This window comes from Camelina sativa, chromosome 7 (genome assembly GCF_030686135.1).
Source record: "Camelina sativa cultivar CO46 ecotype springtype chromosome 7, ASM3068613v1".
Classification (NCBI taxonomy): domain Eukaryota; kingdom Viridiplantae; phylum Streptophyta; class Magnoliopsida; order Brassicales; family Brassicaceae; genus Camelina; species Camelina sativa.
The window spans coordinates 2,832,693-2,847,966 of NC_141886.1; the positions used below are offsets into that span (position 1 = coordinate 2,832,693).

At 35.8% G+C, this 15,274-nt stretch overlaps 3 protein-coding genes and 1 pseudogene across 4 annotated transcripts; all 4 read right to left on the minus strand.

Annotated features, from left to right (window-relative positions):
- Nucleotides 1-715: 715 nt before the first annotated feature.
- LOC104700075 (putative protein phosphatase 2C 27) lies at nt 716-3,512 on the minus strand. The gene is made up of 4 exons (XM_010415523.3): nt 2,306-3,512; nt 2,017-2,208; nt 1,728-1,933; nt 716-1,495 (listed from the first exon to the last, which is right to left on the minus strand). The coding sequence occupies exons 1-4, from the start codon at nt 2,486-2,488 to the stop codon at nt 934-936; spliced, it is 1,143 nt and encodes a 380-aa protein (XP_010413825.1). The 5' UTR covers nt 2,489-3,512; the 3' UTR covers nt 716-933.
- Nucleotides 3,513-4,478: 966 nt separating this feature from the next.
- On the minus strand, nt 4,479-4,939 carry LOC104700076 (uncharacterized). The gene has a single exon (XM_010415525.2). The coding sequence runs from the start codon at nt 4,880-4,882 to the stop codon at nt 4,667-4,669; it is 216 nt and encodes a 71-aa protein (XP_010413827.1). The 5' UTR covers nt 4,883-4,939; the 3' UTR covers nt 4,479-4,666.
- A 68-nt stretch (nt 4,940-5,007) lies between these two features.
- LOC104700078 (pentatricopeptide repeat-containing protein At2g33680-like) lies at nt 5,008-8,159 on the minus strand (annotated as a pseudogene). The gene is made up of 4 exons (XR_015561852.1): nt 8,102-8,159; nt 7,626-7,699; nt 7,475-7,536; nt 5,008-7,363 (listed from the first exon to the last, which is right to left on the minus strand). The product of XR_015561852.1 is annotated as a pentatricopeptide repeat-containing protein At2g33680-like (transcript).
- A 619-nt stretch (nt 8,160-8,778) lies between these two features.
- LOC104700077 (MLO-like protein 5) lies at nt 8,779-11,862 on the minus strand. The gene is made up of 15 exons (XM_010415526.2): nt 11,554-11,862; nt 11,410-11,467; nt 11,116-11,321; nt 10,917-11,033; nt 10,771-10,828; nt 10,585-10,673; nt 10,413-10,487; nt 10,246-10,334; nt 10,105-10,154; nt 9,978-10,018; nt 9,715-9,888; nt 9,585-9,620; nt 9,441-9,508; nt 9,242-9,302; nt 8,779-9,165 (listed from the first exon to the last, which is right to left on the minus strand). The coding sequence occupies exons 1-15, from the start codon at nt 11,695-11,697 to the stop codon at nt 8,923-8,925; spliced, it is 1,509 nt and encodes a 502-aa protein (XP_010413828.1). The 5' UTR covers nt 11,698-11,862; the 3' UTR covers nt 8,779-8,922.
- Nucleotides 11,863-15,274: the final 3,412 nt, after the last annotated feature.

The window sequence follows — 15,274 nt, forward strand, 5'->3', positions numbered from 1 at the left end:
ATTTCTTGAATATAACTCTAAATTTTTTTTTATAATAATTTCATTTAATTTTCTTTTTGACAACTTCTAAATATTAGAATATGAAAACCCCATTCCTCTTTGTCTTTATATTTTTCTAACTAACATTCTACAGTTTAATTCAATTATATTCCATTTGATAGTGAAGAAAACCCAATCTTCATCATATATAAATTTTTTTTTGGGACAAACTTTCATGAATTTTTCTACAATATTAAGAAATATTTCGATTATTATTGTAACTATTCAAACTATTGACAAAATTGTAACGCCTAAAACGATATATTCATGATTTACGCTAAGAGGAAAAAATGGCTATTTGATTCACTTCTGATGCTCTTTATCTTTTGGTGATGTATCTATTTTCTTGGGACATGTTCTAAGCCTCAGTAAATCTCTTATGTGAATATTAAAACTGTTTTTGAGATATATATATATAAAGACATAAAATGTTTCATATTCCTGCTGAACTTTTACAGTATAGATTCCAGCAAAGCGTACCTGTTGTCTGGACAATGCCCACTTTCTCTTGGGTCAATTAGGTGTCAATAGCACTAAAGGCTTTCACGTTTACCATTTTTGGTAAATATTAGCTAAGCTTCAGCCCAACTTTTCTAGTAACAATTTAGACACCGGAATCAAACTGTGTGGTTTCTAGATGATCCCAAGAAACATATATGAGAGAGAGCCTACAAGCGAAGAAGAAATTCTGATATATATTTTTAAAGAATAATCTGGTGGAACAAGTTAAAAATTATTTACAATGGGGATATGATGCATCCATCTAAAATCTCTCAATGGATGTTCAATACTACTAATATTAATCACAACATACTCGGAACACAACATGTCAACCTGTAACACTCTCTAACTTGGCAATAGTCTCACAAAAGTAACATATGACACAACCATTACTCACGGGTAGCCATCGAGCACGCCTTTGAGTAGGTTTAACCCTTCCGCAGATATGCTCCGCCTCACCCGTGACTGCATTCGGATCTCTATCCTCTGTGGAGGATCCTGAGAGAAGCACACAACAATCACTGTTAAATTGTCACAGGTGTTTCGTTTAAGGGCCTCCCTCACTAGCTCTCTAGAGCATCTCTCAGGGTCATTATGAATCATCAGTTCCTTCCTTGCGATTGTCACAGCGCACTGACTGCTCATCACATCCCACAGACCGTCACATCCCATTATCAAGAACTCATCTTCTTCACTCAGGTCCGTCTCTTGCAACTCTGGCTCTGGGCTTAGAGGATAAGCAGAGCCTTTGGGACCTTTCATGTGCCAGTCCCCAATGGCACGTGCAACTGATAGTTGCCCGTTGAGGTAGCCATCATACACAACTCCACCTAACTTTTCTATTCTTACTTTCTCGGCGGTGCAGTTTGGTTTGTGATCTTTGGACAACTCAATTGCTCTACCTCTTCTCCCCAGTACTGCTCGACAATCACCAGCATTTGCTATTATCAACCTCCTGCAAATCAAGAACGTAGCAATTCTATTCAAAATCAAATCAAAGCTACAAAGAAACATGGTAAAACAGCCCATTACATAAGTCTTTACACTAAGGGTGAAAGTAAGCAAGTACACAAACCACCTTATTCTTTATCTTATACACACATGCACCCTGATAAGTAACGATGATTTCACAGGTGATAACATATATAACTGCCTAAGTTCATAAATACGAATTTAAATGCCCTAACCTTCCAAAAATAAAAGCTGTAAGCGCAGTGGTCCCAGAAGAGATGTCAAGAGAAGAATCATCTGCAAATTCATAATCAGCTTTTAAGAAAGCACTCTTAATTGCCTTCTTTACGCATAGTGGGAAGGAGGAGTCCTCTACAATGAATCTCAGAATGTTCTTTCTAACAAAGTGTGCTGCATCTGTGCCACCATGGCCATCAAACACCTGCCAAAGGACACCATCAACAATGTTATAGACTTTTTAAAAGTAATACCCTTAAAAAAAGAAGAATCAGGGTCATGACTCACCCCATAGAAGGCTCCAAGAGAAGAGCATCCAACAGCTGAACCAAGATGATCAACAAGATCATCGATGCAAACGTGATCATCTTCCATGAACTGTTTTGCCCCTTGCTCAGCACAACTTCCTGATCGGTATACAGGAAGAAAATCTGAGTTTTCATCAAGTGACTTCATAGCCAAATTACAAACATCCAGATCCTACACACAAACAGAAACAAGTCACATCATTCGAATTCCATTGCAACAAGAAGAAAAAAAAGTAAAAAAACAGAAATTGTGGGTTAATAAAAATTACCGTACTGGCTGTAACCTGCAGCCTAGTAGCAGTGCTTGTGAGGTGCCTGGGAGGTTTTCGTTTACTTATCTGTTTAGTATCATCTAAGTTCTCTAAAGTATCATCAATTTCTGTAGCAGAAGAAGCATTATTATCCTTATCGAAATCTCCCTCAAGAACCGTTAACAAAGGTGAAAAATCCATACTCAGCTCTGAGTTCTTCTCTGAATCATATAAAAATCTATCAGCAATCCAAAAAGAGTCTCTTCAGCAACAATTCCTCTCGTGATAGCTTATTCAAATTTCAAGTCTGTTGCTTTCCAACAACTTCCTCTACTCCCACTAGATCTAAGATCAATACAGCCCTCAGAACTTATAAAGGATCAAACTTTGTGAGAAACAAACTTCACCAAAGACCTTGATAACTACAAAAAACCTTCCTTCCAAATAGATCAATTCCAGATTTTGCTAAAATACCCTAAAACCAGCAGATCCTTGATTTGATCAAAACGGTACCCAGCAGACTCAACAAATGAAGAAAGTGAAGGAATCCAATAACCCACCAAACCAACTATCCAAAGATTCTACAGCTCCAATTAAGCACCAAATCAAGCTCTCAAACACAACTCTGTTATAGAAGTAGCCTCTTCTTCAAGGGTTTTAAAAAATAAAAAACTTTTTTTCTCAGGTCCAGATCAAGCAATCGATGATCCAGTAGTAATATAACCAAAACCCGAATCAAAATTTACCAGAAGCCCTCTTTCAACAAAACCCAGCTCACAAATTGATGAGAAGAAAAAAAAAACAAGAAAATCTTGAAGCAGGTAAAGAATTCAGAAAGATAGCCAAAACTACAGAAGCAACAAAAAAAGAAAAGCTTTATGATTTCTCACAGATGATGATTCTCGTGTTACCCGTTAGATCTTTTCGAAGAAATTCTCGGAAACCCAGAAAAAATGTTTTGGCGTTTAAAGAAGAGAATTGACGAAAGACAATTTCCAAAAAGCTTTCTTTGAGAGAGAAAGAGAGAAGCTTTTTTTGTTCGTCTCGTTTGTTTGGTATTTGGTTGGTCACCGGCGATTCCAGGTAATCTCTTGGATCGTCTATCTGTCAAACCGGAGATATCCTACCGACACGTCTCTATAAATCAACGGCTACAGATTAATTTGACCGGGTGGTACCGCCACCCAGTCCTAACCGTTAGATCTCTAAGATAAAAAAACTTAACGGTCAAGATCTAAATCATGCAATCACCCTTTTGTCTTTCCCAATGGGCGATAGATTCCCGCCATCCACGTGTCGTAATTACATACGTTGCAGCTAATATTGCGGCTATGTTCACATTACCGGGTTATTTATTTCCGGTTTAGGAAGGGCGTTACCCAATACCGGTAGAGGTATCAAAATTGAATTGGTAGTTACTGGTTAGTTGTTGGACATCATAATTCATTCCATTCATACTGATGGAATAAGCATATTGTAATTTTGCAATTATCATTTACTAGACTTTTATTAAAATTAAAAAATTGGTAATGATTAAAATTAATTAGAAACTTTCGATACTCTAAAGAGTCTAGGACTAACAAAACCTATGGTAGTTCCACAGATGATTGTGTAGTTGAATGTTTCTATTTGATGATTGTTGGTATTTTTATTTGTCCAACCCTAGTGGAAATCATATATATTGGGGCTAATATCTTATCCCTTAGGGATCTGTTCATTGTTGGCAAGCTAGGGGAGACACTTGTTGTTATGACTCAGCTTTGTACATTATTCTAAAGATTCTTTCAAGATTAACACCTTTCTTTATATGTTTTTTGTGTCTATAATATTATAAGTTTTAATTAGAGGACTAACATTAAACCTCGCCTCCGTTTGATGAAACATGTTTGGTTTGAGAGAGAGTAAAGTTTTCCAATGTGAATTCTTGAAACTTCTTGTTGAATCTATCACACAAAGTAAATTACATGTTTGTTAATTGATAGTTGTTAAGGAATTGACTTTTTTTTAAGTACATTTATATATTTTCTAATGCTATCAATCACCACAACTTGTGCTAAACAATATGTCACGAAATGACGTATGAGAGTATTCTTGACCAAACGTTCTTTTTACAAATTTTGGTTATATATAAAATTCGTTAGCAAATTCTGTTGTTTAAAAGAGAATATATATAACGTGGGTGTTAATGTTGTAAGATGGCCAAAATCTCTTAGACTTAGATTGGATCATAACCATGGATTAGAGGAGACAAAACAAAAACAAGTCAATTATCACAAAGCGTCAAATAAATCGCAATGGTAGCGTTCATTAATTAAAATAGATGCAAGAGAAACATTCTGTTTTGATATTTGATTAATTTTGTGAATAATGATGAGTGGTTCACTTCTTAGCTTGTTGATTAGCGGAATCTACGGCGGAGGGTGCACCACTACCAGAGAGGGTCGGTGCGTCGGTTGTGCCGCCGCCTTGGCCTGGCTTAACCTCTTGGTGACCAGAAGTCCCATAAGCATTCTTTTTGTAATCTTCTATATCTTCGTACTTGGTGTATGGACTTGTTTCTACTGGCAACTCTTGTTTCTCTTCTCTCTTCGACATATTTCTTGAATTTAAGGTTAGTTTTTTTTTTTTTTTTCCTTCTTGTGTGAAGACAATATCTTTGGACAAAAAAAAAATAGAGTAAATTACTTATGGAAGACGTAAAATAACTTTGTCCAAAGAAATTGCACAAAATTAGCCAAAGAACTTGGGAGTGTCTTTGACTAGGTAATTTTCTCATTTGATTAACAACATTATAACTGATACATTTTCACACTTAAAATTAAAAGCCTATATAATGTAAAAGAATACAACAAAATTTATAGTTATACCATAAAAGAATTACATAATTGTGCTCCTTCTTCATCATAAGAAGAATCCAACACATGTATGAATCCTTCTTCCAGCATCTGTCTACTAACCAAACAAACCAAATCCTTTGTCTCTTCAATCCTTGGATGCATTGTATCTCCCACAACAAAAACATGGAACTGATTCTTCAGCTCGATCCAACTGCAACCCACTTCTTTGCTCACCCCGTTTTCCTTCATGACTTTCCAAATCCGTTCCACGTCTCTCATCCGCCCTAAAGCCGTGTAAATGCCTGACAATTGCACATACGTTGACGATTCTCTAGATCCAAGGGCGATGAGCTTCTCTCCTGCATAAGCTCCTAGCTCACAATTCCCATGGTTCTTACATGCGCTTAACAGTATCCGCCAAAGGCATAAACCGTGATCGATACTAGCTGATTCAATGAACTCTTTTGCCTCTTTGAGCCGTCCTGCACGGCTCAGCAGATCAACCATACAAGCATAGTGGTCTACTTTTGGATCAACCCCGTACTGATCAGACATCATATGGAAATAAGACCAGCCTCTCTCTACAAACCCTTTATGGCTACACGCTGATATAATGTTCACGAAAGTGACATCGTCTGGTTCCGTTCCTTCTACTAACATCTCCTCAAACAGTTCTAAAGCGTCGTCTCCTTGTCCGTTATGGGACAAGCCTGAGATCATTGCGTTCCAAGACACAACATCTTTATTGGGAGTTCTTCTAAAGACAAGGTTCCCATCTTCTAAAACCCCGCACTTTGAGTACATTGTAGAAAGTGCGCTTCCAATTGGAACTTCAAGCCCAAACCCGTGCTTGATTGTGTGGCCATGTACTTACTTTCCGAGCTCCAAGGTAGCTAGAGAGGAGCAAGCTTTTAGAATGCTTGCCATAGTTGGTTCGTTTGGGATAATACCTTGTGTCTTCATTCCACGGTACAGAACGAGAGCCTCTTCGTTATCTGAGTTTTGAACATACCCGCTAATAATCGATGTCCAAAGAGCGACATCACGGTCTTGTAGACAATCAAACCCTTTCCTGGCATCTGCTAGACAACCTCCTTTCGCATACATGTCAACCAAAGCTGTAGTCGCAAATAAATGTTTTTCATATCCCAATTTTAACAAGAAAGAATGAAGTTGTTTCCCTTCTTCTACATAGCAAATGTCACTGCATGCATTAAGAACCCCAACAATCGTGTATTCGCTGGGCTTGATTCCAGCAGAAAACATTCTCGAGAAAAGCTTTACTGCTTCAAGTGATTCCCCATTCTGAGAATAACCAGTGACCATTGCAGACCATGTAATCGAGTTTCTTTCATTAGACGAGTCAAACATCTTGCATGCCTCAGTCAAGCTCTCGCACTTTGAATACATTGTAACAAGTGCATTACTCAAAGCCACAAACCCGAGCAACCCATTTTTAACTGTGATGCAATGGATTTGCCTGCCGAGGCCTACATATTCGGTTTCAGCAAGTGAGCTAAGAACCGCAGTGAAGACATAGTCACTATCACTTTCGTCTTCCTTTTCTCTAAGAAACAAATTGAAAACTTTAACTGCCTCTTCAACACGTCCTCTTGTAGCATAACCAGAAACCATAGTAGACCACGTATATGTATTTCTTTCAGGCATCAAGGCAAACACTTTAAGTCCATCTTGGACTAAGCCCGCTTTACAGTACATGCCCACCAAAGAAGTGTCAACATATATATCCCCAAAACTTGACATTTTGACCACAAGCGCGTGAGCCTGCCTCCCAACTGTACAACTTTGAAGACTCGACTCAGCCTTAAAAATCCCGGCAAGGGTATAAGCATTTGGCAGTATATTTTGCGCTCTCATATTTCGAAACAGCTGCATAACAGTGTGGGAGCTGGAGGTACCACCGTTCTGAGAGTATCCAGTGATGAGACTGTTCCAGGACACAACATCCTTGCAAATTATAGCGTTGAAGATGGAGTGAGCTTTGGGTAATTGTCCGCATTTAGCGTAAAAGTTGACAAGGACATTGGCATGCTGGGTGCATGTTGATGTACCCGTTCTGATGATCTGTGCATGAACTGCACGTCCAGCCACAAGGTTCCTTTGCTGTGAATGATGAGTCAGTTCTTTTAATAACGTGGAAGTATGAGTGAACGAGTTGAGTTCTGTTTGAAAGATACTTGGATGCATTGCTTTAACTGTCATAGAACATAGTTTGTCCCTGCACAGGATGATAGTAAGGAATGCAATATTCATATCATCAGGTATTAAATAATAGGTGAACATAATCTACGAACAAAAGTGCAAAGAAATGGAAAGGAAAAGTACTCACCGAGTCGTTGGTTCTAGACCAGAGTGTTCTTCCAATCCAGGTTTCTGTCTAATTGCTAAACTCTGACCATTATGAATCAAAATCAATATAAATGGTACTAAAAGATAATCCAAATATCATAAAACATACAGATACAGAGGCATTTATGTACCTCTCTGTCTAAATCAGTGAAAAGGCCAATACTTCCAACTCCATAAATATCTTTCTCAATTTTCTTCTTTATTGCTGTAAATCACACAAGGAACAGCCTTCAAAAACAAAAGTACTTCTAGAGCGCATGACAAACCACTCACATATAGCCTAATGCTGAAGTATACAGCCCCACGAAACCCAAAAAGTCTACTTTGAAATTCATCCTTGTTCATTTGTGAGAAACTTCAGCAATCTTTTAGAAAAAACAAAGATAAATAACAGTGATTCAAATCTCTCAAGACATGATTTGCTTAAACTATGCCAATTTCATTCCTACATCCCACATATGCTTCTGCTAACGTCACATGACATATCCTAAGTTTCAAAATTGCCATTTTTCTTAAGTAAGTTCTAGAAAATTCTAATTGAAATAGCCCGAACTCATTTCCAAATAAAAATGCATGACAAATGTTATAAAAAGTAAACACAACTTACCCTTCATGGCAGGAGCTTTGATCATCGATTTCAACACCTCTTGGGGCAGCCTGAACATAAGAATTCCAACATAAGTGGTGCAAGTTCAACTCAACTCCAAATTACTTAACACTGCTATCTCTGATTGATAGTTCAAACTACTCAACAATGTACTTATATTTCAGAACGATTCGATACTTCAATACTTCAAAAACTATAAAGCAAAACTGAAAACTGGGAAAATTTCGGATAGATACATCAAACAAGAGATTTTTTACAAGTAAGCAACCATACCCAGAGAAAGAACGGTACTTTTACTTTGACAGGTATCTCTTAGGCATTTGATCGAACATGTTGTGTGCAGAAAGAAATATTTTTAGAAGAACAAAGCAATGTCAACCTCCTTCGGTTTAGCTCAACTTATGACTAGTAGACGGGGAAGAAAGTAGCAACCGCTGCGAAATGGTGACGACGGCGACAAACTCGATACCACGGTTACGTTGTGACTTGTGAAGATTAGGACGTAATTTTTAAAATTCAAGGGTTTATTTAAACTGACTGGTGCAATAGAACAAACAAAAGCTGATTTTAACCGAAGTAAAATTGAACCAAACCAGTTTGGTCGGTGATTTCGGTATTGTCCATTTACCAAAACGGAGCCGATAAGCTAATATGGCTCATGTTTTTGCAGTGTGTCATTTTTGATAAGATGGTACAAAATCGCACTAATTGTAACAAAACACATACAACAAACATTTACTTACATAAACAATTGATTTACTTTTTTTTTGTAACCTATATTTGAGTAAGCCGGTTAAGTGAAAGTAGTGTCTTTGACCGGTTTAGGGACCGCTTAAATTGTCATCAGGTTTACGAGATTGATCTCCTTCCTTAACATCAACACTAGCCGTGATGTTGGCCGGAGCTGCAGACTCTATATCGCCGACGGTTTTAGGTCGGAGATTAGGCATTGGAGACTGCATTTGACCTGACGTTTCACTCTTTTTCTTTGCATTCTTATGCCAATTCTTTAACGCCTTAGACGTTTGCTCATCAAACACTGATCGCTTCATCGTTGATCCCATCTGAAAAAAAAAAACAAGTAATTAAAATCTCCAGAGTGTCTACAATGAAGAATGAAGTATAAAAGTTTTGACATACCTGAGTAACAAGAGCGTAAAGAGGAAGAGTGATGTAACTGCATAGAAATTGTACTCCCACCCTACATTTTAAGAACTCAAATAAAGATTCTTGTAGCTCAAGAAAACCGGTAATTTTACAAATAGAAAGATTCTTGTAGCTCAAGAAAACCAAAATTTAAGAAAGAAGGTGGGAAGTTGTTGATGAATTTAGTACTCACCCGAGAGCCACACGTATGATTATGAGCGCGAAATGGTGATGAAAACAGGACCGTAACCCGAACTCATACTGCAACAATGGAAGGAGAGTGAGACAAGGAGACATACATAATGGGTAAAGAGAGGTGTGTGTTGTATTTGTTTACCCATATCCAGAAGAAGTAGGTGATCTCAAAGGCATTCTGAACAATCAAGTAAGCTGATTAATTAGACCATAGAAAAATACATACTTTTTTCAATCTTTTCATTTTATAAGCGGAGATTAATTAGTTATACCTGGAAGAGAATGAAGTGGATGATATGGAGGACTAAGGCAGGACGACTTAACCAGAAATGCCGATCAGAGACATTGACAAGTGGCATCCCTTGTATCACCGCGTGTCTCTCCTGAATCTCCAACGCCATGTCTGATATGATGGCCTGAAGCTTGGTTCCTATAGCTAATGTCAACTTCAAACCAAACATAATAAGTTGGTTTCTCTCTATATTGCTCTTTCTATGGAAGCAAAAGAGATTATAAGATAGATTTAGTCACTTACAACTGGTGGAATCATGGTGATCACAGCAGTAACATACCACCCTAAAATAGTATAGAAGAACAATTAGATTCATAAGCTCCGTTGATATGTTACAGGATATTATAACACAAGATATAAAAAGACTAACCGTGAACATCAAAGAGTAGAAAGAGCATTACAAAGGCCCATAGCTCGGGTCTGCATTAACCGAATTATTGTAAAATTGCATTACAAAACGATGAAGAAATGAGTGTTAGTACTGTAGGAAAGTACAAGTGTTAAGAGGTACCTTATTCCCACGACTACCTTAAAGTCGTCTTCCAATGACCTTTTGATGTATTTTTGGAAATTAAACTTCATCCCAGGTGCCAAATGGACCTAAGTAACAGAGGATTTTGGAAACAAGTTTTTGGAGAGAAGTTAAAGATTGGCTTTGCATGATTTCAAGGAACTTACACTTATGAACCCATGACGCATCGTCAAATAATCAGATTTTCTGACAGATCTCAGCATTTGACGAAAAAAACACATCTGCAATAAAAAGTAACAACGGAAGAGTTATCTCTTGATTTAGATCTAGATAGAAAACAAGAGATGGAAATAAAGAAGCACACAAACAGAATCTTACAACGTAGAAGGAGAATCTGTTTTTGGCCCAAGGATTGACATGCTCTCGAACAAATGATGTCTCGTGTGTTAGCCTAAATCTTGAAGGGTCTGTATATTACATGCATCAAAGTAAAAACAAATTTGATTTTCTTGTATTTAATTAATGTGATTGGCATCTGAGACTATAACCCACAAATGATCTAACCATTCATCATTTCGTGTTCATGTATGACTTCTTCCTCCCATACTTTCCATCCACGAATCTGCATTATAATGACTCCAACCCAAACAATCAAAATCTCACAAGCACATACACACTGCAAATAACCTTAATTTAAACATCATATATACCTTTGCTCTTCCAAGCATCATGGTAATGGCACTATAAATGACATGAAACACAGCCAAGAAGAATATGAAGATATGCACTTGATGCAACGCATTGAGTGATATAAGCGGCACATAACCCTGCAAACATTTAAATCAGTCTTTCTTCATCAATTTCAACCATTTTATCTGATTAAGCCAAAAAGAAAAGGAAGTTTTAAACCTTCTTGCACTCAGCTGGAGAAGCATCGGCTAAAACACGGCGCTGTAAGTGGTCGGTAGTCTTTGGCTTCTTATAGTCACCACTTGGACCATCGTACGGACCACAAAAGGACATCGCATGGCCGTATCTTGAAGCAACACACAAGCTCGCTATGTAGTTTTGTCCAAATGTTAGTAACAGAGAAATGAATCCTAAAACCATTAGCTCTGCAAAATCAGGAACACAATAGTCAAAACGTTTTAAACAACTTTCAACGCACGGAAACAAAACAAAAAAATACAAAGAGTTTGGTACCGTTCTTGATCTTTTGAAGAGCTTCGTACAAAGCTTTTTTCCTTCTTTCCGTGAAGACCTATAAACAATCGATCAATGGGTGAATCATCATTTATAAAAAACATATCTTGAATATTTTGTGGTAGATTTGTTTTTTTTATATACCTCTCCGATTTTGTGAATCATGAGCTCTAGAACGATAGAGATTAAGATGATAACGCCACAAACAGTGGACACGGCCCATGTCGGAGTCTGATCGAGCTCTCTAGGGCCTTCTCCAGAAGTGCTACCACCTCCTCCTCCAGCCATTTTTTCTTAAACGGAATTGTTAATGTACCTTTGTCTTATGTGCTTTCTTTACGATCATCAGTTTCAAATCTTTTGCGGCCAAGAAACGGCGGGATATCTCCGTCGTTCATTGTAGTTCTAATGGTTTTGAATCGGAAATGTAGGGAGATGAACGAATTTGCGGATTTATGGGAAATTTGAAAGGAAAGTTAATTTATAAAAAAAAAGGAGGAAAAAAAACATTTGAAAAACAAAAAAGACACCGTTGCCGGAGATCGAACCCGCGTGACAGGCAGGAATACTTACCACTATACTACAACGACCTTATTGATAAGCTTACCTTATTGATAAGCTTACCTTATGTATATATTTAGATATATCCATAACCTAAATATGCGTTCCTCAGCTGAGAACGCGAGATAAGAAGAAACCCTAATTTCTAAGTACATCGATCTGTAGTTGTTCTTGGAGGAAAAAAACAATGGAGAAGATGTTGGATCTTCCAAGGGAATTGGTAGAAGAGATATTCTCTAGGGTTCCGATGAAATCAATGAGAGAAGATCCGCGTCGTGGTTTTTGATGGAAATAAAGATTCAACGAATCTCACTCGCTTACATCATTGGAGAAAAGGGATTCTTCAGAAAAGTGGATCTCGGGAAAATTACCGAACCAGATGGTAAATTGGCTACGTGCTCTTATGTTCCAAGTGCAGTGTGTTCTTTTGACTCTTGGATCTGATGGGATTAAACTTTTACACTTTTAAATCAACTTTACTTATATATATACCTAATCAGATCCACGATTCACTTAATCTCCTTTGTAAGACCTGGCAAGTGATCTGCAACATCACTCAGCCAGTTTTACTCTTGGCGACACCATTTTCTTTTTGCTATTTTGAAGTCTTCCGGTGAATTATAGAATTTTTCAAAGTCTATTCTTGTTTTTTTTTATTTTTTCTCCTACCATTAAACCAACAAAATTTGAATGAATATAAAGTTGTTGGTGGTCTACAAGAGGTTTCTAATGGAATCTAGTAAACATTGAGAGCTAGCATTGCACAATGCTCAGAATAGGTCCCAGTTTAGGAAAGGTTACAACAATTTTCTCAAAGACTTTAGAACAGGTTACAATAATTTTCTCTTCATCATTCCATAAGAAAAATCGTTTCTTAGTACACAAGAAAGATGTTCAGTATTTAACTGCCAACCAAATAAAATACAGAACGTCAATGAGTGGGAGACAGTTCCAATAATATGGGAGAACACACGATGCCATATCTCATTCAATCTTGACCAAGTCAATCTCGGTTTACTCTGGTTATCTGATGAGAAACATTAATTCTAAAAATTTGTTACACTTTGGCATCAACTATGCTTGCTTTCCTAGCCAGATCCAAGACTCTCATTTCACCTCCTTCGTAGAAGACCAATTAGATAGATAGAAAGTGGTCGGCAACATCACTCAACCAGCTACTTTGAGATGCTGTGTATCATCATTCTTCTCATGGCGATACCATTGTTTTTTTTTTTTGCTATTTAATTTGAAGTGTTTCCAATGAAATATGAAGTTTTTGCTAATCAGATACTATGTTACAAAAGTAATATTCTTTTGTATTCTTTCCTACCTTTAAACAAATAATTAAACCTGTGGAGTTGGTGATCAACAAAATAGTTCTAATGGAATCTAGTAGATAAGTGTCTGTGGAGTTGAAAATCAGAAGGCATAAATACATGAACTCGAAGTCAGTGATCTAACCTAATCTGTTGGAAATAACCAGTCAAAGGGGTTCCTCTGGCGTCCCTTCTGCTACCATCAGTCCCAGAACAAGTCTTGCAAGAGGAACTCCAAAATCTTTTTCAGGGATCAGAGATGAACTATACAAACCGGCCAGCCTCTAAATCCCAAACTTCTCATCGCTTGAAGGGAAATCAGTTATGTGTCATTTGCAAGCTCATATCGTACGGATGTGGACTAAATATGATCTGACGAGATAAAACAGAGGCAGACTCAACCTTTAAAACAAAATTTTGTGGGAACATACCCAAAAAAATTTTGCAGCTACCAAGAGCCAATAGCTCAACTGGTAAAGATCTCTGGCAAAAGCCTATAAATCACTATTTCGAATGGCGCTTGGTACCCGACCATATAGCATGCTCTGGTCTTAGCCTGAGCAGATGCATGGTAAATATTGTGTGGGTGTTTTTTTATTTCAATAAATCATCAAACAAAATTATATTTTTTATTTAACTCCAATATGCATGGATTTAACTTCTTTTTTTAATTGATATTAGTTACAGTTAATACAATAACATTAAATTAGTATTGTATAATACTAATTAATGTAATTTTATATACTTTATGATATAATTTGTGACATGTTTTTAAAAATATTAGATTTGAACCTGTGACATATCGCTAGCTTATATTTGTTTTGTTTTTTTGGAAATTTTTAAGGAGATGATAGAGAATTTTGTGTTAAAAAAAAAGGAAAAAATCAATTTGTATATTTAAGATATTTTGTTGATGTTAGAAACCTTATTAATTTGGAAAAGAGATGTAAAGCGATTTTGAGGAAATTGTCGATTCTATGAGAATAAACTTATTTGATTTGATCAATTTAGTATATTTTACATATTGAGTTTTGTGTAATTTTGTAGGGATATTACTATTACTATATTGATGAAAAGATGAGATTGTCATTTGTCACCAATGAAAATTTCCTATATAATAAAACAGAAGTACACAACATTGTTTTGTAGACTATATAATTTTAATAAGTTGGTTACAAATAGGTTATAGATTAATTCATTACAAGTTAAATAGTGGGTGCAACCTTAGTTTAATTTCGAAAGATTTTATTACTAGAACACATTGTTTCCAAAAATCTTAAAGAAAATATTCTAAAGAATCATTTAATATCATCTAACTTACCATATTAATTTTCTTTATTAAATTATTCATCAAATAAAATCCTTTAATATTTAACTTAACATATTAATTTGTTAATTATTATTATACTTCACATCTCACTTATATATATGAGTCTATTTTGTGAAACAAATAAATTGTCATATTATTTATTATAATTAAAAAAATAGTTTAATTTCCGGATATACCGTAATTTGAATTTTTTAAAACAAATATAAATGATTCAATCTATAAAATATTCAAGTTTTAGTAATATTATTCTTTAAAAATAATATCTATTGGATTAAAAAATTTACTGAGTAACAGATCAAAATTTGAATATTAAATTCAATTTCGTACTTTTTATTGAAATTTATAATTTTATATAATATAATAAACTTTAAATAATTTCTTTTGAAATATTTTTAAAATATTGAAACTTGATATAAAAGCTAGAAACTATAAGCACTCTAAATTGGTTTGTTATAGCAATGTCAATAATATGTCACTATAATATGAAAGAATTTCAAAAAATTAAGTATATTAAAACAAAAAGTATAACAATATATTAAATTACTCATAATATAATAACTCGCTTTAAAAAAAACAAATTTACAAAATTATGTCTTATAATGACATTCAAGTCATGATGTAGAGTATACATTGTTGAAATAACTTCACGTACATAAAC